We start from the raw sequence: 26,590 nt of genomic DNA, 5'->3' as shown, positions 1-26,590 counted from the left end.
AAAGTTATAACTGTTTTTATTCTTAGTTTTCAGCAAATCAAGAAGAAACAATAATTTATAATTCCTGCGTAATAATGTAAAGAGTTTCAGTAAACTTTAGTAAAGGGCAATCTTCCTCTGAATTAGTCTTGTGTCGATGTCACCAAAATACAATAATGCTACAAAAACTAACAAGGGCACTCACATGTTTCTTTTCACTTGCTACATCAAATTGAAATGGTGGGAAATGTATTTTAACAACAGCAACAAGGAATTAATGAAAGACAGACTAAATGGAGTAAATAGGACGTTGTCGTTGGCTAAATTTTAACAACAGTTATGTACAACTAAACTGAAACCTAGAATCAGTATTTTTACTTGGCCAAACGTAATTCTAAGCAGTTTTTTTGGCAAAAGTTGCTAAAATAAATCATGTTATTATATGGAACATGAGAGACGAACACAAAACAATAAAGCCTATAGGCTCCTGAAAAAAAAAAAACAAATGTAAAATTGTTAAAAGGAATTAACGATTGCTCAAAGGAATTCAGCAATAAGGCCAGTTTCGTGTTCAAAAGGAATCGCTCAAGAAAGTTTTAGACCAATTCCTGGAATAAAAATTCCACAGTGACAGCCATTTGAATTGTCATTCCTTCGCAACTGCGTACTGCGAAGAAAAACGGTTTCTTGGGCGATTCATGCAAGAATTTCTGTAATATAATTGCTTTCCATCAAAAGTTTGAATATTTTTCAGAGAAGCCTGTGTGCCAAAAATGGCTGAATCTGAACATGTTGTTTATATTAAGTTGATATGAAACATCTTCAAAATTTTAACACAAGTATCAGGCATACTGTATCAATTCTAGTGGAAATGATGTTTTGACGTTCAAACTAAAAATGAGAAGAAATGTGAAAGTACTTTACAGTTGCAAAAATGTACATGTACAGTTTTTACAGAAACCTATGTTTCATTGGCATTGCAAAAAAAATGTCATAATCTTAAGAGATTATTTCTGAATTTTATCCAAAAGAATCTCTTGAAGTTCACCCAGGAGTTTAATTAAAAATTCAAACATATGTTAGTTCTGAAATTTATCCTGGAACAGCTCCTGAACCGATAGGGATTATTTTATTTAACACAAGTAAACAAACAAGTAAAACCGGGAAAAAATTGAAAATTTCGGAAAAAAAAAACCGGGAAATCAAAATCTGAAATTCACTGGCAACCCTGCCATTGGACATACCTTGCAATCAGCCTCAACCATGCTGCCTCCAACAATGTTGACACCTGACACTAGTGACTAGTCCATTGGCCAGGGTGCACTCACCGTTGTCGTTTAGGTGTTCCATCCGGTGGTGCCAGTCCTCCAAGTTTCCATCTGATGAACATGCTAGAGTGGTTGATTTACTTTGCTGCCGAGTTTGAAGAGATCGTTTCGATGGCCTCCAGTAGCGATCACTTCGCCGTCCTGGTCAATCACCTTCCATCCATTGTTGTTGAAGATGACGGTATATTCGTAGACAGATCCGATCCGGTATACTGCCGTGAATCGCATATCTGTCCCATTTGCATAGGAAATCCAGCAAAGATGGGACTGATATGCGATTCACGGCAGTATAGTAACTGCACATCATTGACAGAAATCTCATCGCCGTTGCAGGAAGGTTGCACTACAGATGAGCCCGTCGCAGTAATCTTCATACATCCTCCGTTTGCTGCTAGTTTGCAGTAGTTAGGGGTGATACACAAATTATGTCATGCAAAAATCGACCTTTTTCAACCCCCCCTCTCCCCCCTATGTCACACTTGTTGTATTGTATATTGTATATTTGTATATTTTGTTTGTTGGTTCTGCAAAACTCCCCCTCCCCTCTAAAAGCGTGACGTAATTTGTGTACGGTCCCTTACCACTTGATGGTTTGATGTTCTCCAGTAGTCTGCTGTTGTGCGCAAAATTTTTTGCTGAACTTTCGGCAAAGTTTGCTGAATTTCAGCAAAACGTTACTGGTGATCAGCAGAGTTTACTGACAGCAAAATTTTGCTGAATTTCAGCTAAATGTTTACTGAAACCTTCAGCTCGGCAAAATTCAGCAAAATTTAGCTGAGACCCTCAATCGATTTTTGGTAAGTATGTTTTAAAAATTATTTAAACATTGTTCTTGACTTTGTTTTTTATTCTATTGAAGCAGAAGCAACAATATATGATCCAGAAAAGGAGGCCCCAACAAAACTGTGACCCCACATTTGTAAATCCGGCACTGAATACAGGAACTCTTCGATATAACGTACACACAAATTGTCTGTACGTTACATCAAAGCAGAAACAAATTCAATATTTGTATGCTATTAAATATGTATGTATTCAACGTGGAATTAACCACATAAAATGGTTTCGGTGAATTTCACAAAACCAATAGTGAGAAACATGAATTTCCACGAAAAATACATTTCGGTATAACGTGCATTGCTCTTCCGTATAACTACTATTTTTTCTCAATTTTCGCCAATTCTGGACAGATATAGGCCAATGCTGCAACAAAACAAAGACTAGACGATATCACTAGTTTATCAAGTGCTGAAAATGTAATTCCGACATATCTAACTTCAATCACCTCTACAGTTCATTTCAGAAGCTGCGATGTTGAAGAGTAGGCCTGAGAGTCCGTCACCTTGTCGCAGTCCCCGGCGAGATTCGAATGAACTGAATAGTTCACCCGAAACCCTTACGCAGTTTTGCACATCGTCCAAAGTTGTTTCAATCAGTCTAGTCAGCTTCCCAAGAAAGCCGTTTTCGTCCATGATTCTCCATGGACCTGCGAGGTCCATACTGCGTATGCCGCCTTGAAGTCGGGACCTGGTTGGGACCTGGTATTCACGGCATTTCTGGAGGATTTGCTGTACGATGAAGATCTGGTCCGTTGTCGACCGGCCGTCGATGAAACTGGCTTGATTACTTCCCACGAACTCATTAACTTTAGATGAAAGACGACGGAAGATGATCTGGGATAGCACTTTGTAGGCGGCATTCAAAATGGTGATCGCTCGAAAGGTCACACAACTTGTCGCCTTTCTTGTGGATGGGACAAATTGCCCTTCCTTCCACTCCTCCGGTAGCTGTTCGGTTTCCCAGATCTTCACTACTAACTGATGCAAACAGGTGGCCAACTTTTCCGGGCCCATCTTGATGAGTTCTGCTGCGATACCGTCCTATCCAGCCGCTTTGTTGTTTTTGAGCTGGTGGATGGCATATTTAACTTTCGTCAGCGTGGGAGTTGTTTCGTTACTGTCCTCTGATGCACCAACATAGCCATTTCCTCCTCTGCCTTGATCTCCCGTGCCTACATTCTCTTTGCACCATTCAGATGTTCGTTGAAGTGCTGCTTCCACCTTTCAATCACCTCACGTTTGTCCATCAGGAGGCTCCCGTCCTTATCCCTGCAGATTTCAGCTTGCGGCACGTAGCCTTTGCGGGATGCGTTTAGCTTCTGGTAGAACTTACGTATTTCTTGTTAACGGCACAGCAGTTCCTTTTCCTCGCACTCCGCTTCTTCCAGGCAGCGCTTTTAGTGCTCTCGGCTGCGTTGTTGATGGCTGCTTTGACTGTACTCCAGCAGTCCTCTAGAGGGGCCACATCGAGCACATCCTCGTCCGGCAACGCTGCCTCGAGATTCTGCGCGTATGCGGTGGCGACATCCGGTTGCTTCAGTCGCTCTAGATCGTACCGGGGCGGCCGCCGGTATAGTACATTGTTAATAACGGAGAGTTTTGGGCGCAGTTTAACCATCACCAGGTAGTGATCAGAGTCGATATTAGCGCCACGGTAGGTGCTGACGTCGATAATGTCGGAAAAGTGCCGTCAATCAATCAGAACGTGGTCGATTTGCGATTCCGTTTGTTGTCCGATCGATGTTGTTTGATCGGTTCAGTTTTATGCGTCTTTTAATTTTCACTGATTAATTATGGAGCATCCATAAATGACGTATTAACTTAGGGGAAGAGAGGGTGTTCCTAATTTTGCTACGAAACGTGTATTAGGTATGGGAAATTATTCATTTATTCACAAAGTCAACAGGTAAAATATTTACCCCAATGACACCCCACAAACATGAAAACTAAATATGATAAAAGGGGACATGATGTCAAAAATCGGCCAAAATATCTTGCAAAATATGCTCACTTACTACACTCAGCGAAAAAAACTAATGAAATTTATCGAAATACCTTATGAATTTTTGCTATAACTAAAAGTTATGGATGCCAGAGGAAAACCTTATGAAAATAGATCGTGCTTGCTATGACAAATTTCATAACATACACTTATGAAATGAACAAAAAAATCTTAAAATGATGCAGACTGGATTCGTTCCATGAACGTCGGAATCACCGAGCCCGTGTTTTATCCACACGACTACCGACGCTTGGGAATACCATGTCGCTAAATATAAATAAAAGCCAAGCTGTGTCAGACAATTCTACGTCATAGAGCGACCTTACGAAATTCATTTGAATCATTATGAATTGTATACAGGCCGTTTCATAAGTTGGACGTTATGTAAATCTTAGGGTTATTTGGCTGAGTGTACGCTTATTCAAGTCTGAGAATTCGGCGTTACACAGTTTCGCCTATTTACACAATTATTTGCCTATCTAAAAAACTGTTTTAGATCTAAAAATTGCGCAAATATCACATGAGTCATATACGCGTCTACTGGCAGCATACCCAAGTAGGAACGAGTAACTGCCACATTACTACACCATACCAAAGTCAGGTATCATACCAAAACAAGTAATCGAGATATTGTAAATAGCTTATTTTGTTATTGTGCAGGTATTGCGTCACCGACCGAAAATACTTCACTTAGTTATTGGTTAGGTATTAAGGACGGCTTGAGATATTACAGTATTGTTCCGATTTTATCACGCCCCTTTTCAAAAATGCTTTTAAATATTCCTCAAAACCTATTCTCAGTTCCAATATTTTTAAAGTTGCAAAACGCACCTTCAGCATTCATCTTGAAGAAAAGAGGAAACACTTGCTTTCAAATGTAACAGTAAATTAATGAAAAATGAAGGACTGACGCGCGGAGGGCGTGATAAAATCGGAACATAACTGTATTCAATAATTGAAATATCACTAGGCGCTGCTCATACACTACGTATATACTTAATTTTGGTCATCTCAGAGCCCCCTCCCCTCCTCCCCCACCATAGACTTTCGTCCATACAAAATTGTCTAAATCTGTATGGACCGCAGACTTTGGCCAGAACCCCCCCTTCCCCCCTTCGGGTCTACGTAGTTTATGGACAGGCCCCTATTTGTATGGTAAATTCGTCGATTATTATTCAGGTATTGCAAGACCTGGAGTTATTATTCACCCGACATTCGTGAGAAGCTTCCAAGTTATTATTTTAGGTATTTTACCTCTTATACAGGGCTCTTCAATACCTTATTTAGGTTGTAGATATTGAATTTTGAATACCTGAATTTGGTATTGCACAGCTATTTTCTCCTACTCGGGTACCTTTGCACGAAAAGCAAAACACTGTCGACTGTCTCATCCCACCAAGATGCATACCAACCGCACACAAAAACAAAAGAAATCCCAAAAGAGACAGTGAAAATAATTATAAATCTCCGAATCTAGGTTAAAACTTAGGCCTCCTGGGCACTGCGATGCCTACGCTTAGCGCAACATCCCACGTTAGTACGTAGCTCGCACGCGTTGATCGTAGGATGATACCTATTATGATACGCTTTCTCGTGCTACTCTGTGGTTGTTCATTATTACTTCCGTTCGTCCGTTAAGCATTCATAGATACTATGTCGATCCATCTACCTGAGTATGGTGGATTGGATGCAGCGAGTGGTATTAATCACACGAAAACCACTGTCTCACGTGCACGAACTGTATCTTGTAGGTGACCACGACAACGACGACGATGACGAACTTGAATAAAAACGCGACACTGGAGATGGCTGGTACGCTCCAAAGTTGAACACATTAGCGAACATGTATAGCGTATTTGGTGGGTTTTCTGATAACGTGATTAGTATTCTTCTGGATTCGGCCACCTAAGAACATTCGACACAAGGATAGATATCAAGATAGATACTCATTGGTGAGCTCGTTTTATATTTTTCAAATAATGGTATATGATATATTATGTATTGCGGTTTTCCTCGATTGATCCCAATATGATCGGATGAACTATACTACCGCATTTGGGGATGTTCTCCAGACATTAACCGTCATGGCAAACTTTTTGCTTGTTTCTACACCGTGCTTTAAATGGGTGTTGTGTATCCGGACACCCTGTCGGCCACATTTTTAGAATTACAGGGGATGGCCAAAATGTTTGGGATAGGCAACTTTTTTTCTCCCACAAAAAAAAATCAACATGATGTAACTTTTCATAGAGTGCATCAAAAAATCTCAAATTTTGACTGTTTATCACCCTATTATATGTGCATCATTGGTACAAATTTAGGCTCGATTGATTATTTTTTCGCGAAGTTCGAGGCGTTCGGGTAAAACACTATTTTTTAGACAACTAGTTTCTGAACTGTCATATCTCGGAAACCAGTGAACCAAATTGAATGAATTTTTTAACGTTTATCAACAATATATTGATACTTAATACGACGTTATAAAATGTAATATTTTTTCACGGCGAATTAAGTTATACCGGGTTGAAATTTTTACCCATATAGAGGAAAAAAGTCTAATTTACAATACCACACAAAAATTATTAAATGTGTTCTTCCTTCAAACTAAATAGGCTCTAATATATCTGATTAGAGATTATTTGAGAACAGAAGTGGAAAATCTTTGGATATCAACATGAAAATTCATTGACATTGATGTAAAAAAATTACATATTTTCGAGAAAAATCCAAAAAGTGTCAGTTCATGATAACTTTTTTCAACGTTTGAAAAGTAACAATGTTTTAATAGTTTGTGAAGCATTTACATATTGTTAGTGTACGTTCAAAATTTCATTCTATTCCGTTCACTGGTTTCCGAGATATGACAGCTCAAAAATGAGTTGTCTAAAAAATAGTGTTTTACCCGAACGGTTCTAACTTTGCGGAATATCAATCAATCGAGCCCAAATTTGTACCAATGATGCACATATAGTAGGTTGACAATCAGTCAAAATTTGAGATTTTTTGATGCGCTCTTTGAAAAGTTATAGCATGTTAAACTTTTTTGTGAGAGAAAAAAAAGTTGCCTATCCCAAACATTTTGGCCATCCCCTGTAAGTGGTTCTATCAGTCCTTTTTCGAAGAACCAATTCTCAATTGACCATTTTGCAGTCATGTATTGTGTGGTAGGAATGATAACAATAACATCTATACCCAGAAAAGTCAAGAATGTTTCCATTTCAAAAAAAAAAAAACTTTTGTTGGTTTTATAATCATAGTGAATATTGTCTTTATGATGCATTTACCAGTAGTATCGGCATGACATCGATAGACATTTGAATTTGACGAAGTTTCTAAAAAAATATATCATCACCAAAGGCTCACATTTAGAGCGTTCCAATCATAACCCGTATCGTATCTGTTGAATGAAACCAACTCCCAAACGACACGACGACGAACATAGTGCGAACAGTGAGTGAACACTTATCGAGGAAGCAACAGGCTGCATCTGGCGCTGCTGCTGCTGCTGCTAGTACTGGTGCTTCGGGTGGTAGTAATCGGTTCTACTACGACATCGTAACGATGGGATCGCGAAATCGAGTGCCTTCCCAGCAGATTCGGGACGACTTTCTGCTGGAGACCAACTTTGACGACGATGGGACCCTAACCCGGGCCTACAATACCCTGAACAACGCGAACAACGGAAATGACATTGGCCAAGCGCCTCAACCACAGCAGAGGGCCTTAAGCAGACGGAGCCTTACCAATCGGTCGAACTTATCAGTGGATCGGTACTCAGATAACACCATACACGGACGGCGGTCGAAAGGTTTGCATTCATGTTTGGCCCGTAGATAACAGAAAAAAAAATACGAAGCGTAGCTAACTGTACATCTGTGTTGTTTGTGTTATACGTTTTGAGGCCTAATGCATTAGTCACGCTATTTCCGAGAAAGCGCCCGCAGGTTTCAAAATATCGATCGCACATATTTGTCATTTTGGAGAATGCACCAACAGAGTGCATTTTATTTAAATGCTTTTTTTTCGCACACCATCATCCAGTCCACAGTGTATTATGATCCCGGGATTGCACTGGATGAGCACATGTTCACTAGTGTGGGTCATCGGAAACGTTTTCTCAGATCAAAGCTTTTTTGGTTCCGTTCTGGGTCCTGAGTATCTGTGCAAAATTTGAGCACGATTGGTTGCGTCTACACTTTGCGCATTGCAATTGAAATTTGTATGGGATTTTGTATGGGAAAACATACTTTTTTGCATTTTTGTCATAAGTTGAAAAAGTTTGTCTGAAACTTTTTAACCGATACTGTAAAATGATAGCCTAGAATGTTCTGAAAAACTTTGTTGAAGATCGCAAAGCTATCCGATGCTTGAGAAAATAGTTATAACCAACGAATCGCATGCATGTGTTTATGTTTTAACATGTAAAGGAATAATAATAGCAACAAAATCATGCTGTTTCGCCAAGCAATGCCAACGCTATAACTTTTTTCATAAGCATCAGATCACTTCGCGGTCTTCGACAAAGTTGTTCAGGACACCCTAGGCTATGTTTTCACTTTATCGGTTACACGGTTTTATGAAAATTCGAGCTTGTTATGAGGAAAATGCAAAAAAGTGTGTTTTCCCATGTAAAACCCCATACAAACTTCAAACGCGATGCGCAAAACGTAGACATAATCGATCGTGCCCAAATTTTGCACACTTATTTGGATCCTGAAATGGGATCAAAAAAGCGTTGATCTGATAGGATACCATTGAATTTTTCATTTTTCCATATAAACGATGACCCACTCTAATGTTCACATGCTTTGCAGCGGTGCAATCGATGCAATACTTGAATTACATTCATCTCTCTATGTAGACACATGTATACATACATATCTGTAATTAATTGTTGTCCATGTCCATCTTCTCTTCTCATGCGTTTCATAACATGGTCAGTGAGAGTTTTTCCTCATTCAGTCTTAGCCATCGTGTTAAGAGGTATGGATGTATAATTGATCCCATACCAATCATCACAAAGGTGTAAACAACTCAAATCATCTGTGTTCATGATCAATTTCGTATTGTCCAAAGTAGTTTGAAACATCACATTGAGTTTGGAATCGTAGCCCATAGCGTTTCGGATCAACAGTTACTGTTGAGTGAAAATCTATCACAGTGAAACATTGCACTTCTTTTTGACAGTATGTAAATAGCGCTATTTGACGAAATTCTTGAATTTCAAATGTTTCTTCTTGAAACAGAGGTTAACCCTTTATAAGGCAGTGGCAACTATATTGCCACCTAATAGACATATTTTTTTCTGTTCGTTTAGAAAATTTTTACAACTTCTGTTTTAACTGATGGATACATTAGGCCTTTGTGAACACTCATGATTTTTTTTTAGCCATAACAAATATGAATGGGCTTTTTTAGAACAAAATTTCTGTCCAAAAACTGCCATTTTTGGGTGTATAAAGGTTTTTTTGCTCGAACTTCTGTTGTGGTGAGCGAATTGAAAATCAAATTATGGGGAATGAAAGGCCCATGTTCCTTATACTTGTGGACAATATTTCAACTTGATTGCTTCATTAGTTTTAGGAACTCAGACTTTTGAAAAAATGTACTATTATAAATGGGCATGTACTAAAATTGCCATATTATTGACCATAAATTATTGACCAATCGAGTTCAAATCCACACATGTAGCTCATGAATATTGGGGCAATAACTTATAAAAAAATCAGCATGATTGATAAACGCATCACAAAATAACAACATTTTAAACTTTGTTGACAAAAAGTTGAAATTTAGACCATTTTTTTCATACAAAATCGACCATTTAATTTTTTGAAAATAAAATCGTTTTTGTTCATTACATCACATGTACTTTATATTCCAATGTAGAACGAGTAGATTCCGTGCCTGGTTTTCTCGGCCTTATAAAGGGTTAAATATGATGTCCCAAATAGAAAAAAAAAATGTCGAAGATTTAACTAGCTCACCCATAGAATAATAGATCAGGGTCTTAGAAACAAAAGATCCATACACTAAAACTGAATCAAAAAATACGTCCATACACAGTTATCGATCACACACAGTTACGGATCACTTTGATGTTTGAAGTCGAATATCTTGCTCAATACATATATTTTGGCACGAAACTCATTTTAATAGCATGATTTTATTTGTTTTCTGAGATAAAAAGTGATTTACAAGAGCCTAACGTGAATATCCCTAGTAACAATAAGCATGCCTTGAAGGTTTATTCATGTTTTATCCTGGTTTTATACGAGCATGTGAAAAAGCTAGTTGTTCTAAATCAGTTTTATGTGGTAGTTTTTTACTTTGCACTTTTGGCGTTCCATAAAACTATCATATAACTTCTGCTATAAACATCTTCAGTTGAAAACTTCCCAAGTAACAAATATACTTTTGTGGCAATCCTGAAGTAATTTCTAAGATAGAATAATAAAACATAGCAATAAAGCTCTTTGTTCTGCAAATCCGAGATAAAATAGGCATAAAATATTCATAAGACTAATCTGGCCCACTCTTCAGGAGGTCTCCAAAGCTGCTTTTGAAGACTGCTTTGAAACTAGTTGTATTTATGTGCTTGCACTGATTTTTTATTATAAGAACTTCAAAAAACTTTAACAAGAATAGCTTGAGGCATGATAATAGTGCTAATAGTGCATAATAAATAAAATCTTATACATAAGCACTATGAAATGTTAATTGAACTGCGAATTAATTTTCATCAAATTAAAACGGCTAAAGCATTTAAATTGCCTGACAGATCCACTTTTTCGTTGATATGCCACCAAAAACATATGAAAATAACAAAGCGCCTTAAAAATAATATCAATCATTAATATACGAAGACATAAATTTCCCATAAAAACAAAAGGCTACGCCACTTTTTCAATTCTTTCTAAACATGGTTGCCGTTACAAGCGAACAAAACTCATGCGGCCGCCATCTATTGTTATTACCTTTAAACCAAACCACCTCAAAACAATGATGGAACCAAGTTGCATTGCATGAAATCTACAGCACTTATTGAAGATTGTTTTTACTAGTGATGATTTTAAGGACAAACGTCTTGAAATCCCGCATCAACAGTGCATCAGAAATTCAGACGCACAAATCTCAAGAAGCAAGTTTTAAACAACAGTGCATTTAATTATTCTGTTCTTGCTCACTTGTAATAAGCTTAAAATAAGAAGATCAGGTGCGCTGGTTTTGTTTACGGAGAGATTTGTGCTCTCGAAATCGTGAGTAGGTGCCAAAGTCGGCCATTAAGAAGGCCATTTTGGGATTCTAACAAGTCTGTCCTTAAGGCAGATTTGTTCGTCTTAAATGAAACTTATTCGTTTTATTCAAGAGTAACAGTCTTTAAAAATTGTGTGTTTACCTTTTTGGAGCTAGAAAGCTGTTTCTGTACATTTCGCGTACATTCTGCTATTCTATTATGATTTTGTGCATTTTTGCATTAAATAATTAAGTGCAACTTACTAAAATTACACTATTTAGCATGAGCATGAGAAGAGTCACAATAAGTACCCATTTCATTTTCGATTCAAGTTTCTGTGACCTGTGTGAGAAACTGGATGAAGGTTGGACGGCAGCAGCAAGCTACTCGCATTCTTGATTGGCTACAAAATGAAAATTTCGTCGATATGATTACTTTTAAGCACCAAAACGGCTAAATTAACAGTGAGCAACAATGTTTGAGTGTTTATATTTGCATAAGCTGTTTACAGTCAATTTGTTGCATAATTTAATATTTGAGTTAATAAGATAGTTCGTTATTTTATCATCCCTCTTAGTTTTTTGTTCCAGAGTAGTGGCTCTAGCTCAAGAATTGAAAGCTTAAAGAAGTTTTTAAAGGAGAATAACTCAGACGAATTGTACTTGAATAAACGAAGCATAATTTTTTAATAAAGTTTGTTGATGTTATGTGTTGAAAATAACTTCAAAAACGTCCTAAAACTTATTATAATATTAAATGCCTTAGTGAATCAAGTTGTTTTATGCGCGATTTTCAAAATAAACTTGAAGAAAACTTAAAACCCGCATACGAACGGAGATTGTTTTCTCTTGATAAAAACAACTATAAATATTTCATGAATTGATCATGCTATAATAAAGCTTATGGAGGTATATAAGAACTCGAGAGCACTTTGAAGTTGGCATCAATGGTTTTATGTTTAAAGTTTTTGAATTGCTAAAAAACTTCGATAAAATTAAAATTTTTACTTGGGATTTAATTTACTCGGTTGAATTGAGTGCATAAAACGGGGTTTCAACATAGCGGAGTTTCAAAGACATTATGTAATTTTCCTGAAAATAAGCATGACGGAAACGTATTGAATCGTTAAGTTTGATCTCAAGCTGTACGTGAAATCATAATATTGAGTAATGATTTTTCTGTATTTACATAAATTATCCCTACTAGGCGACATATTTTTCTGATAAAACTCTGTGTTCTTGATGTTTCCTCCAATAGGGCTAACCCTCCTGAGGTGGTCATAACTGAGCTCATGATAGAACTAGCGGTTTTATCACAGCATTTTTTGGTCTATGTTACGACCACGAAATCTTTTGTTGGTTTTATGCATTGCCTCACAGTTGTGTGTATTTGTTTACAAAAAAAGATCTCCGACAACAACCGCAAATGCAAGTTTTATTGAAATGGTATATAATAAGTGATAAAACCAATTCATGACTACTTGCAAGCAGAGATGGGACCATTCATTTGCAAAGAGTTACATTCACTTGCTATTATCTCAGTTCAGAAGCATGCTATCGAAAAACAATGTATGGATGAATTAAACCTTGTAGTTTTATCTGAAAGTTTGCCGAATAACATTGGGGTCGCACACGCATACCAAAGTCGTGAGCGAGCTGTGAAGGCAACTCTCCACGCGGTAAATGTAAATTACATTCACGCCGTGGAGAGTTGCATTTGCTGCCTTCTGTTGACTTAACTATTGATTCTACGCTAATATATTCTTCTACAAAGTTTCAGGTAAAACAAAAATGAAAAAGTGTTCCATACATTGATTTTTGCTGCGATGTTACTGAAGCGAGTTAACAGCAAGTGAATGTAAATGATTGCAAATGAATGATCCCATCCTTGCTTGCAAGTCTTCAACTGAAGATGTTTATAGCAGACGTTATATGATAGTTTTATGGAACGCCAAAAGTGCAAAGTAAAAAACTAGCACATAAAACTGATTTAGAACATCTAGCTTTTTCACATGCTCGTATAAAACCAGAATAAAACATGAATAAACCTTCATTGTTACTTGAGATGCAATGATAAAGTTGTCTTCTCACAACTGGCAGAAATTAGTCAAATTTCATAAGAAGCTACTCCTGCAGTAATAAGCTGTAAAAAGGTCGAAATCTATCGATTTTGAAATAAAAATCCGCCGTACACCTTGGATAAGAAATGTGAGTATCTATGTAGCGGAGTTTTGCTTGACTCTGGGATTCAAATACTAAGATAAGGCTGATACAAATTTTATTTTGATTTTTTGCCCGGATTTTGATATATATTTATCGAAATATCGGGTCATGCTAAACATTCTTTAACAAATCCGATGATGATGATGTACCTGGGCTTGTTAGGGGAATATCTGTAAACAAAAGATAATCGTGTTAAGTACTGTTCCTTTGAATTCCACTAAGAATTTGCATCCTTTACGTATTTCGATCTCAACTGTAAGGTCGTCTTCAGTGTTTTTGTACTTGACTCGAGTCAAGTACAAACCAGTGATGCTATTTTAAAGTTATAGCCAGTTAAGGCTATAGTAATCAAAAACATGGAAAGTTCAATAACTACGTAACGGTTGAGATTTGACCATATGCGTACAACAATTCTTTCACCATTTATGGTCCTCTATCACCCTTTCAAATGTTTGCACTCACGAACCTAACACCCTGTATATACGTACATATACAGAGTACACAGAAAAAAATAATGTAATATGCATCGATGTAATTGATGCCGACGCACCGATTCTCAGATGTAAGCGTGATTTCCATATACAAAATTACACAAGTTTGATGCTATATCACATCGGTCTTTATATTACACAGAAACAGATCAACCAATCTCCTTTACACTGAATCTGTGTAATATTCGCATCAAGAGGGTGTGAATATTACACACAAACAGCTGCAACCAATTGGTTGCGCTGATTGTGTTTAAAATTACACGAAACGATGTCATATCAAAATTGTTTTGGTACAAAATTAAGTCTAGCAACACTTCCAGTCTTGTTTTGATATAGCTCGCTCAAAATGGCAGTCAACCGGCCGAGTCGAAGTTTTGCTAATCTTTGGTAAGCTTTTCTAGTTCAAAGTTCTGTTGAAAGATGTTTTAAACTTACATAAATAACAAAATTATGTTATTATTTAACAGGTGTGTCTACTGCTGCCCGAAATATTCGATTATGTGGACTCGAATGATTCATCTTCAACATTGTGTCGCATCGCTGTGTGTAGCTAAATAGCATGGAAAGCCGGAGAACCTGATTCCCGGCGGAGATACCGCCGGTTGTAACATCGAAGTTGCCTGCGGCAGGTCGGTTCGAGCCTTGTCACTGATCACTGGAAGAGAAGCGGATGAGAGGAAGTATCCCCCAATAGGCATTTGAACTGAATTTGAACGAAAGATGGCAAGATAATCTCAGCTAGAAAAGTGATCTGTAGGTTTTGCAATCTGCTGCAACTGAGATTCCAGGACAGGAGCATCTTTTCTAACCGGATTATTCGTCTATAACTGCAAACTTATTATAGAAACTGCTACATCTGGACGGGATTCTCTGACGGATCTTCGATGTCGCATATGCTGCTTTTCGGTAGTAACCATCACAGCCGTTTCTTCGAGAATCCCATCCCCAATCTGACGGAGGTGGGCAGATTTTCTGCGCTGAATAGTAACCCCTAATGCCGGATATACATCGATTCAGCGGAGAGTAGATTTTGACACCGATGGCAAAACAGGTATTATTGCGAGGAGGGGTAAAAATCGTATAAACATGTTTTATTTTTCTTCTGCTATTTAATTATTACGATTATTATGTATTCGTTAGAGTTTTCGCATCTTTTTATGACTACGAAGCACGCAAGTACTCACTGCGTTTCCACTGGAACTTCCCAGTCTCTTTAACTTAAAAGGGTTCTTTAAAGAATTCTCATGGTTAGGATCGTTCTTCGCCTGCTATTTCATGAATTATAATAGATTGTGTGGAAAGCAAAAGCTCTTTCAGTTCCACCAGAAGTTCTTCAGAAATTTCTCCAGGAGTTCCTTCAGAAATTCCTCCAAAAGCTCTTGGAATTCCTTCAGGAGTTTTAGGGCATTCCTCCAGGTTTTCCCAAGAGTTTTTCTACGGTAATTGCACCAGTAGTTCTTCGAATATTCTTCCAGCAGTTTATTTGAGAATTTATTCAGAAGCTTCTTGGAGAATTCCTCCAGTAGTTTCCTACTTCGTTGATTCGGGAATGCTTTCAAGAGTTTCTTCGGGAAATGCTTCAGGAGTTTTTTTGGTAGTTCCTTCCGGAATCCCTCTAAGAGTTTTTCGTGAATCCCTCCAGAAGTTCTATCGACAATAACTCCAGAATTTCCTTTGGGTATTCCTCCAGGAGTTCCTTCGAGAATTCTTTCAGGAGTTCTATGTGAATTTCTGCAGAAGTTCTTTGGGGATTGATCTACGGGAGTTCTACGAAAATTCCATCAGGAGTTGCTCTGGAAATTCTTCCAGCAAGTTTTTCGAGAATTCCTCTAAGAGTTTTTAGGAAATTCCTTCAGGAATTTCTTTGAACATTTCTTCAGGAGTTCTTCGGGAATTCCTATGAGAGTTCCTTTGGGAATTCCACCATGAGTTGCTTTGGGAATTCTTCCAGAACTCCCTTCAGAGATCCCTCCAGCAGTTTTTCTGAGATCCCTCCAGGAGTTACTTGGGGAATCCCTCCAGGAGTTCATTCCGGAATACCTCATGGGGTTCCTTTGGGAAATCCTCGAGGAGTTGCTTCGGGAATTCCTGGACGAATTTTTACGAGAACTGCTTCAGATGCTCCTTCGTGAATTCTTCCAGAAGTTCCTTCTATAATTTCTCCAAGAGTTCTTCGGAATATCTTTCAGAAGTTCTGCAGCAGTTCCTCCAGCAGTTCGAAGAAAATTTATTTGGGAGTTTCTTTGGAAATTGCTTCAGAAGTATTTTCGGAAATTCTTGTAGGAGTTTCTTCGGCAATTCTCTCAGGATTTTCTTCAAAATCCCTCCAGGATCACATTCGAGAATTCCTCCAAGAAATGGAGATTACTCTAGAAGTTCCTCGAGAATTCCTTTCTTCAGGAATTCCTCCAGAAGTTTCTTTAGAAATTCTTTAAAAAATTACTTCGAAAATTCCTCCATTAGTTCTTTAGATATTTCTTTGGTTCTACGGAAAATCACCCAGGAGTTCCTAGGAAATCTACCCAGGAGTTATGCAAGAATTCAGAAGTTTTTTTCGAAAATTCCTCAAGAAATGTATTCGGCAATTTTCCTAAGAGTTCCTTCCCAAGTCGTATATGATGTTGAATTGGATGCGAAAATTCTTAAGAGAGTTTCTTAAGGAACTGCTACAAGAGTTCTTTTGGGAATTCCTCCAGGAGTTCTATCAGAAATTCGTTCAGGAGATCCTTCGGGAATTCCTTCAGGAGTTTTTCTTTTCAGAAGTCATTGGAGAAATGCTACAAAATTCTTTCGGTAATCCCAGCAGAAGTTCGTTTGAAACACCTGCTGAAGTTCCTTTGAAAATTTCCCCAGGAGTTTTTCGAGAATTCAAGAATTTCTCCGGATGATTCCTCTAGGAGTTCTACAAAAATCCATCCAGCAGCTTTTTTTGGGAATTCCGTCAGGAGTTTCTTTGGAAATTCTTCAAGGGGTTTTTCGAGAACCTCACAGAAGTTCTTTCGGAATTTCCTCCAGAAGTTTAACAAGAAGCCCTTCAGGAGTTTTTCGAAAATTCCTCCGGGAGGAGTTCCTTCAAGTGTTCTACGGAAATTGCTCCAACAGTGCTTCGTGAATCACTCCAGGAGTTACTTTGGAAGTTCCTTTAGGAGATCCTTCGATAGTTTCTACAGGAGTTCCTACGGGAACCTACATGGCTCCATTCGGAAATTCCTTTAATTTCCTATGAGAATTCTTCCAGAAGTTTCTTTCGGGGATCCCTCCCGGAATTTCCGGGAATTCTTCCAGATTTTCCTTAGAAAATACCTTCAGAACTTTCTTCATGGATTCCTCCCGGTATTTTTCGGAAATTTCTTCAGAAGTCATTGTAAAATTTCTCTAGGAGTTCCTTCGGCAATCCCACCAGAAGTTCCTTAGGAATCCTTCCAGGATTACCTCCGAGAATTCCTTCAGGAAATGTTTGGGAATTCCTCTAGAAGTGCTTAGAGAATTCTAGTGTTCTACTGACATTGCTCCAATAGTCCTTCGTGAATCACTCCAGGAGTTCCTTCGGGAATTCTTCCAGGAGTTCTTGGGGGTTTCCTCAATAATTCTTCGTGAATCTCTAGAAGTTTCTTAGAGCATCCCTCCAGGAATTTCTTCGCGAATGACTACAGAACTTCCTTTGAAAAATCCTCCAGGAATCCTTCAAAAGTTTTACAGGAGTTCATACGGGAACCCTCCAGGAATTACTTCGTGAATTCCTCGTGGAATTCCTTCGAGAGTTTCTCTCGAGTTCTTTCATGAATTGCTCCAGGAGTTCCTTTGGGAATTCCTCCAGATTTTTTTATTTTGACATTTCTCCAGAACTTTATGAATTCCTCCAAAACTTCCTTTGGTAATTCCTCCAGAACTTCATTCGGGAATTCCTACATGACTTCATTCGGAAGTTCCTTTGAATACCTTTGAGAATTCTTCCAGATCCCTCCTGGAATTTCTTCGTGAATCCCTTCAAATTTCTCTTGGAAAATTCCTTCAGAGCTTTCTTCGTGCATTTCTCCAGGTTCTTAACGGGAATCCTTTCAGAAGTCATTGTGAAATTTTTCTAGGAGTTCCTTCGGCAATCCCACCAGAAGTTCCTTCGAAATTCCTCCCAGGACCACTTTCGAGAATTCTTCTCTTCCAAGAGTTTTACGAATATTCTTTCAGGAGTTTCTTCAGGAATTTATCCAGAAGTTTCTTCAGAAATTCTTCCACAAATTTCTTCGAGAACTCCTTCATTAGTTCTTTAGCAATTCCTTTGGGAGTTTCTTCGGATATCCTTCTGATTTTTTTTTTGGGAAATCACCCAGAAGTTCTACGGAAAATCATCCAGGAGTTCCTTGGAAATCTATCCAGGAGTTATACAATAATTCCTTCAGAAGATTTTTCGAAAATTCCTCCAGAAATTTATTTGGCAAGAATTCCTTCAGGACTACTACGTAAATTCCTCCAGGAGTTCCTTGAAAATTCGTTCAGGAGATCCTTCGAGAGTTCCTTTAGGAGTATTTTTTTAAAAGTCATTGGAGAAGTGCTACAGAAATTCTTTCGGCAATCCCTGCAGAAGTTCCTTTGAAATTCCTCCTGGAGTTCCTTTGAAAATGTGCCAGGAGTTTTTCGAGAATTCAAGAATTTCTCCGGATGATTCCTTTATGCTTTTTTGAGAATTCCGTCAGGAAGTTTCTTTAGAAATTCTTCAAGTGGTTTTTCAAGAATCTCACAGGAGTTCTTTCGGGAATTCCTCAAGGAATTTTACAAGAATTCTTTGAGGAGTTTCTTCGAAAACTCATCCGAAAGAATGAGTTCCTTCAAGTGTTTACGGAAATTGTCCAACTATTCTTCGTGAATCTCTCCAGAAGTATATTCGAGAATCCCTCCAGGAATTCCTCCGAGTTCTTTCGTAAATTGCTCCAAGAATTTCTTCGGAAATTTATCTAGATTTTTCTTTGGACATTCCTCCAGAACTTTTTCCGTGAATTCCTTCAAAACTGCTTTTGGGAATTCTTCCAGAATTTCATTTGGGAATACCTACATGACTTCATTCGGAAATGCCTTTGATTACCTTTGAGAATTTTTCCAGGATCCAGGAGTTGCTTCGAGAATTCCCTCTAGATTTTCTTTTGGGAAATCCTCTAGTCTTTTTGGGGATGCCTCCACGAGTTACTTCGATAATTTCTCCTACAGTTCTTCCGGATTTCTTCTAAAAGTTCTACTGGAATTCCTCCAGGAAATTCCATTCAGGAGTTTTTTTTTTTTAATTCCTCCAGGAGTTCTATCGGGTTCTCTTCTAGGTGTTCTTTCGGAAATACCTCCAGCAGACCTAGCGGGAATTCTTCAAACAGCTCGTCGTGAATGCTTCCAGGAGGTCTGCGTAAATTCCTTCAAAAGTTTTTTTTTTTGAGAATTTACTTCGGGAACTACTGCAGGGGTTCCATCAGATATTTGTCCATGGGTTCCTTTGGGATTTCTTCCAACAGTTCCTTTGGGAATCTTTCTCGGAGTTTCATCTCAAATTTATGCATAGGTTCTTCATGAATTATCCTGTTTTCTTGGCAATTCCTTCAGAAGTCAATGAGGAATCTGTCCAGGAATTCCTTCGGAATTCCTCCAGTTCCTTTAAGAATTCATCCAGGAGTTCACGGGAATTTCTTCGGAAGTTCTTTGGGGATTCCTCCAAGAGTTCTACGAAAATTCCTTCTCAGAAGTTTTTTCGCAAATTCTCCCAAGAATTTCTCATAGAATTCCTCTAGGAGTTTTTCTGATACTACATATTCCTTCAGGAGTTTCTTCGGATATTTCTCCAGGAGTTTTTCGGGAATTTCTCCAGGAGTTCTTTTGGGAATTCCACAAGAGTTCCTTTGGGATTTCCTTCGGGAGTTCTTTTGGAAGTTCCTCAAGAACTTCGGTCGGGGATTTCTCCAGAACTTCTTCCAGGGATCCCTTCAAGTGTTTCTTATGGAATCCCTTCAGGAGTTCATACGGGTTTACCCCCTGGAGTTTTTTTGAGAAATCATATAGGTGTTCCTACCGGAGATCCTTCGGCATTTACTTCAGGAATTCGTCTAGGAGGTCTTCGGAATTCCTCCAGAAAATCTACGGAAATTTCACCAAAAGTAACTTCGGAGTCACTCCAGCAGTTTCTGTAGTTATTAGATTAGGAGTTCTTTTGGAAATTTTTCCAGCAGTTTCTTTGGGAATTCGTTCCGGAGTTTCTTCTCGGATTTATGCAAGAGTTCTTCATGAATTCGTTCAAGTATTTTTCGGGGATCCCGTCGAAAGCCATTTGTGAAATTTCTCAAGGAGTTCTCTCGGTAGAGTTTGCTCTGTATAGATGTTGCTTCGAAATGCCTCCAGGAGTTCTTTCGAGAATTCCTCCAGGAAATCTTTGGGAATTCCTCTAGAAATTCTTCGAAAATTCTCCCAGGAGTTGCACGAAAATTGTTTTAGGAGCTTTTTCATGTATTTCTCCAGAAGGTTCTTTGGAAATTGTTCTAGAAGTTTCTTCGAAAATTTCTCCAGCAGTTTTTTAGAAACTTCTCCGAGAATTTCTTCGGATATTCCTCTTGGAGTTCTTTGAAAAATTCTTTTGAGGAGTTCTACGGAAAATCATCCAGGAGCTCTTCGGGAATCTCTCCAGGAGTTTTTTCGTGAATTTCTCCTGGAGCCTTTCCGGAATTACCCTAGGGGTTCTATGGAAATTCCTTCAGAAGTCATTATAAAAATTCCTCCAAAAGATTTTTTAAAATTCCTCCAAGTGTTCATTGTGGAATTTTTCTAGGAGTTCTTTTGAGATTTTTTTAGAAGTTTCTTCGGGAATATGTTCATATGAGTTTCTTCGAACATTCTCCCAAGAGTTCTATAATGGTTTCTTCGTTTCCAGGCTACAAAGATTTTTTGGAGGAATCCAGAAGGAATCCCTGATAGAATCCTGAGTAATTCCCGAAGATACTTATGAAAGAATGTTCAAAGCAACTCCCAGAGGAATTTCCCCAAAAAACTCCTTAAGAAATCCCTTTAGAGCTGCTGAAAGAAATTCTAAAGATTTTCTGGAGGAATTTCTAAAGAATTCCTAGCTGAATTCTCGGCGGATATCCTGGAGGAATTCCTGAAGGAACTTCCGTAGGAATTCCCGTAGGAACTCCTGGAGGAGTTTTCGAATGAAATCCTGAATGAAATTTGTTAGGGAATTCCGCCAAAGATTCCTTCGGAAGTTTTTTCAGTAATTCCTCCAGATGTTCTTTAGGGCATTCCTCCAGGAGTTTGTTCGGGAATTCATCAAGTTGCTGCTTCGAGAATACCTCTAGGAGTTTTTTCGGAAATTGTTTCAGGAGATCCACCAAGAATTCCATCAGCAATTCTTTGGAAATCCCTCCATAAGTTCTTTGGAAAATTGTTTCAGAAGCTCTAGAGGAATTTCTTCAATAGTTTTTTAGGGAACGAAGGAATTTCTTGGGGAATCCCCAAAGGAACTTTTTTTAAGGAATTACCGAGGCACTCATTGAAGAACTTCTGGAAGAAATCATTAGGGAATTTCCTGTAGAAGTCCTGAAGGATTTTCAGAAGGAACTCATATGAACGTTTCCCCGAATAAAGAATTCCTGAAAGAACTCCTAGAATAATTCTCGAGGGAACTCTTGGAGAAATTCCCGTAGAGTTCATGTAGGAACACCTGAAATAATTCTGCAGGAATTTCCCTAGAACTTCTAAAAGAATTCCAGAAAATCTCTAGGGGAATTTCACGAAAAATAACTCCTAAAAGAATTCCCGAAGAACTTTTGGAGAAATTCCTCAAGAATTCCTAGACGAACTCACGAAGCTACTGCGTGAAAGATTCACGAAGAACTCCTGGAGTAATTTCCATAGAAGTCATGAAGGAACTCCTAGAGGAATTGGGTTTTTAAATTGAGAAAAATTTAATGATATAATATTTTTAAACGATAGAGCACCTCTTTCTGAGCCACTATGATTTTTTTTCGGATTTTTAGAACTTTATTTTGATACCCAAAATAAATTTCAAAGAGGTTTTTTCAAAACACCTTTCGACAGCTGGGCAACTGTTTGACAGCTCCGCCTAGTACAAAATCCGGCGAGGGATGATTCATCAAATCGCTCCCATTCAAACTTCAAATTGATTTTTAACTAGGTTCCCGGGCACCAAAATTCATGAAAATTTGGATTTCGGCTCAGTTTGACATGCAGATTCAGAATATTGAATTATCTCAACACAGTTAAAGAAGCCAATTGCTAAAGAACTCCACGAGAAATTTTCAAAGAAACTCCTGAAGGGGTTCTTGAAAGAAATCCAGAGGAGATTCCCGCAGAACTCCTGAAGGATTTCCCAAATAACTTCTACAGCAATATCCATAGAAACTTCTGAAAGAATTGCTAAGAAACTCCTGAAGGAGTTTTTGAAGACATTTCTGTAAGAATTTCCTAAGAAACTCCTCGAGGAATTCCCGAAGAAACTCCTAAAGAGATTTTCGTTGAACTCCTAGAAAAATTGCCAAAGAACTTCTGGAGAAATTTCCGAAGAACTCCTGGAAGAATTTCCGAAGAACTCTGGCAGAATTTTCGAAGGAATTTTAGAAGGAATTTCAAAGGAGTTTATGGGGTGACTGCCGAAACAATTCCTGGAGGAATTTCCCAAGAAATCCTGGACGAATTCCCCAAGAACTCCTAGAGAAATTCCTGAAGCAACTCCTGGAGCGATTCACAAAAAATTCCTTAAGTAGCTTCCGTTGAACTCCTGATGGAACTCCTAGCTGAATTGCTAAAGAACTCCCCAAGAAATGAAAAAAAAACTGAAGAAATTCTTGTAGAATTCCTGGTGAGATTCATTAAGAACTCTTGGATGAATTTCCTTAGAACTCGTGAGGAATGTTTCCCAAAGAACTCCTGGAGGAATTTCCAAAGAAACACTTGAAGAAATTCCTAAGGAACTCTTGAAGGAATTCTTGAAAAAAATCTTATAAGAATTTCCTATAAAACTCCTGGATATATTTCCGAACAAACTCCTTAAAAGATTTTCGTAGAACTTCTAGAGGAGTTCCCAAAGAACTTCAGGAGGAATGATCGAAGAATTCCTGGAGGAACTCCTGGACGCATTGCGAACTTCTGCAGCAATTTTCGAAGGAACTCCTGAAGGAATTCTTGTAGAACTCCTGGATGATTCCCCAAAGAGCTCACGAAGGAATATCTGAAGAAACTCCCGAAGGAATTCCTAAACAACTGCTGGATTTATGGAAGAATATTGGAGTATGAAAGAACTCCTGGTAGAAATTTCGAAATAACTCCTGGAGGGATTTCGAAGGAACTTCTGCAGAGATTGCCGAAGAAACACTTTGAGAAATTTCACAATTACTTCTGAAGGAATTCGCGAAGAATACCTGGATGAAATGAAGTCATGGAGAATTCTTGTATAAATCCGAAAAAAGAATTTCCGCAGAAATTCCCAAAGGAATCCATGAGGGAAATGCTTGAGCAATCCCGGAGGACATATCTGGAGGAGTCCTGGAGGGAATTCCTGAAGGAGTTCCGGAAGGAAATCCTGGAGCGATCCATTTCCTGAAAAGATCCTGGAATCTGGATTTTATAAATCCCAAAATCTTGATTTGGGAATACATAAACTTCTGTAAGAATCCCAGCAGAATCTTCTGAAGGCACCTCAGTAAAAAAAACACTATGAAAGAATCCCAAAAGAAACAACTAGAGGAATCCAAAAAAGCTCCTCGAGGAGTCTTTAAAGAAAGAAAATCAAACTATGATGTATCTTAGGATCAAATTCCTTGAAAACGCTCATAACTTGACTATCCCCGAACTGATGAAGTTCAAAAAGAAAGATGTTTTTGAATACCACGTTGAAGAGCTCTTGAAAAAAATTCTGATATGTATCACTCCTGCAGTCGGAGCTCGCAGAGAAAAATGGACGTTCTTGAGAATTTTCTCTTATGGAATATTTATTTCTTTCACTCCTTGGAGGAATTCCTAGGAAATTTCTGCCGTAATTCTGGCAAGAAATCTTCTCTGAAAAAAAGAAAAAAAAAACTTCTTAGACACTTGTTGTTCAATGCGCCAAGAATGTCCGCATAAAATAATAATTTTCTATCAGGTTTTCTATTAATAGTTACTTATACTTTTTTTTGTATGTTTCAGGATGATAATGCAATACGTCTTTGAGCTGCATTCGCTCTGCCGTCGTCGGAAAACCGTTATTTAGCTAATAAGCTCGACGATCCGTATACATATAGCCAATGCGGTAAACACGCATGAGTTCGCCTAATGGTCAGTTCCAGATCCTTTCGTAATATAAATAATTTTGACCTCTTTGGGCGTCTGCATGCCTGTACCAGCCATAAAATTAAAAATAGTTAGAAAATAAGGCCTCGTGATTATGAAGTGCTCATAGACCCGCAAGATAGTGTGCAGGTTATGTGACAGTTGGGATGTAAAGTCAGAAGAAAATAAGTTAATAAATAAATTCTGGTGCAAACTTAGTTTATCCATTATTTTTAGTCTTCTCTTCAATGGCTGGTTAAATTATGTTTTATCCTTTTCCGTTCGGAATTAAGGTATCATTTGTGTTTTCTTCAGCAAGGAGCGAAAAAGGATGAAAATATAATTTAATCTGCCATTGAAGAGCGTTTCAAATCGATTCAATTTTACATCGCTTCAATAACATCATATACGTGTACATCTAATTTATTACATCGCGCAAATTACATCGAATCTGCTTTTTACATTGAAAACCGTCGAGTACATCGAGCTGTGTAATATTAATCAATCGATGTAACGACCTGGTTGCAGCGATTTCGATGTAATATTCAAAAATTTTTTTTTGCTGTGTAGTTAATATTCATTCTCATACAAATAATAATGTATGGTAACATTTCTTATTGTTAATATGAAACTTATCATATTCTAATTCATTTCAAAATCAGTAGGCGGGCCACACCATTAAAATATGTAGTCACAAAAATAACTGTTGATAACATGACAGTATAATTAGGCGATGAATGTAGCTCAAGAACAAAAGCAAACATTTAAGTATTCTTCAGCTTAAACTTTAAAAGTTAGCTTAGAATTATATATTGGCTTTCTTGGGAATACGTTAATTCATCCAATATTCAGCATGTAAGTTCAATTTTTCAATAATTTTGAGGACACTATTTAGTCACTATTTGGTCACTTTTTTGATAATTTTGGTCAATAAAGTCATTATTATTCTGCCACTTGTTCGCTACCAGCCCTGCGAATGTAACAAAACATTAGGCAACAACAAAGCTAGATGAGCTTACATTGAATCCAGTTGCCATCTTCATTGTTTAGAGAAAAAAAATCACAGCACTTTTTTGTTTAAGGTTGACGGATTCGTCAACACCCTAAAGGCCAAGATCATTTTCACAACAAATTTTCAACATGAAAAATTCATAACTCTGTTGATTTTTATCCAATCCTAATGAAATTTTGAGACAATATTTCGTTTTTATTAAAGTTTTGATAAAATGGGACACGAAGTCTAAAACCCGGATGGTTCCGGATATCAACGTTATGGCATTTGGGGTATTTCTATCAGAACTATTTTTTTTCTCTATGGAACAACTTTAAAATATTGGCAATAACTGAAACTTCATCAGAGCTGATTGTATTAGTACATTTTCTGAACACCTGGAGTCCTTCTGGATGATTCTGGGTCCCCTGGAATGCCTCCGGGGGAACCGATGCCAGGGGACATTTTCATTTTTACTCTAAAACATACCGTGCGGCAGCTCATTATTCATGATTTTCCGTCAATAGCTGTAAAAATGAGGGCCCATATAGCCGAGGCGGTAAACGCACGGGTATTCAGCATGACCATGCTGAGGGTGACGGGTTCGATTCCCGGTCGGTCCAGGATCTTTTCGTAAAGGAAATTTCCTTGACTTCCTTGGGCATAGAGTATCTTCGTGCCTGCCACACGAATACACATGCAAAATGGTCATTGGCAGAGGATGATCTCAGTTAAAAACTGTGGAAGTGCTCATTGAACACTAAGCTGAGAAGCAGGCTTTGTCCCAGTGAGGACGTTACGCCAAGAAGAAGAAGAAGAAGCTGTAAAAATGATCATTGACCGTTTTGATCACTCCCGGAGTGCCCTGACGGAACATGTAGTAGAGGACACTTGCATTTTTACTCCAGAACATACCGTGCGGCAGCTCATTCTTCATGATTTTTCGTCATTAGGATTGTTTTTGCTATGAAAATGATCATTGACCATTTAATCGTCATCATTGAAAATTTGAAAGCAGTTTTCTCGTTCAAAGCTGACATTTCCGCAGTGAAAATTTATTCACAGTATTGCGGGTGCAGAATGGAGTACAGTGAATACTTTTTCAATGCAAACATTCATGTTTTGAGCGAAAAAAACTGCTTTCAAATTTTCAATCATGACGATTATGTTAATGACGAATCCTTCAATGTTAATTAAGTTTCCTGCAATTT

The 26,590-nt window shown here is 38.0% G+C and overlaps 1 protein-coding gene and 1 long non-coding RNA gene across 3 annotated transcripts in view; both read left to right on the top strand.

Moving 5' to 3' along the window:
• LOC109401167 (neuronal membrane glycoprotein M6-a) overlaps nt 1–26,590 on the top strand; it is a 39,677-nt gene that overhangs the window by 7,924 nt on the left and 5,163 nt on the right. Inside the window, exon 1 of one of the 2 annotated variants that reach the window (XM_019673647.4) lies at nt 7,570–7,956. The exons of the other annotated variant lie outside the window; for it this stretch is intronic. Within the exon in view, the coding sequence (XP_019529192.1) occupies nt 7,710–7,956 (247 nt within the window). The 5' untranslated portion in view covers nt 7,570–7,709. Of the gene's footprint in view, nt 1–7,569; nt 7,957–26,590 lie in introns of those variants that run through there. 2 annotated transcript variants of the gene reach the window in all.
• Nucleotides 7,963–24,606, top strand: LOC134284178 (uncharacterized). Its single transcript, XR_009995674.1, has 2 exons — nt 7,963–14,485; nt 14,566–24,606. It is a non-coding gene; the product is annotated as an uncharacterized LOC134284178 (long non-coding RNA).

This window comes from Aedes albopictus, chromosome 3, assembly GCF_035046485.1.
Source record: "Aedes albopictus strain Foshan chromosome 3, AalbF5, whole genome shotgun sequence".
NCBI classification, from domain to species: Eukaryota; Metazoa; Arthropoda; class Insecta; order Diptera; family Culicidae; genus Aedes; species Aedes albopictus.
This window is presented reverse-complemented; position numbering and strand designations above follow the sequence as displayed.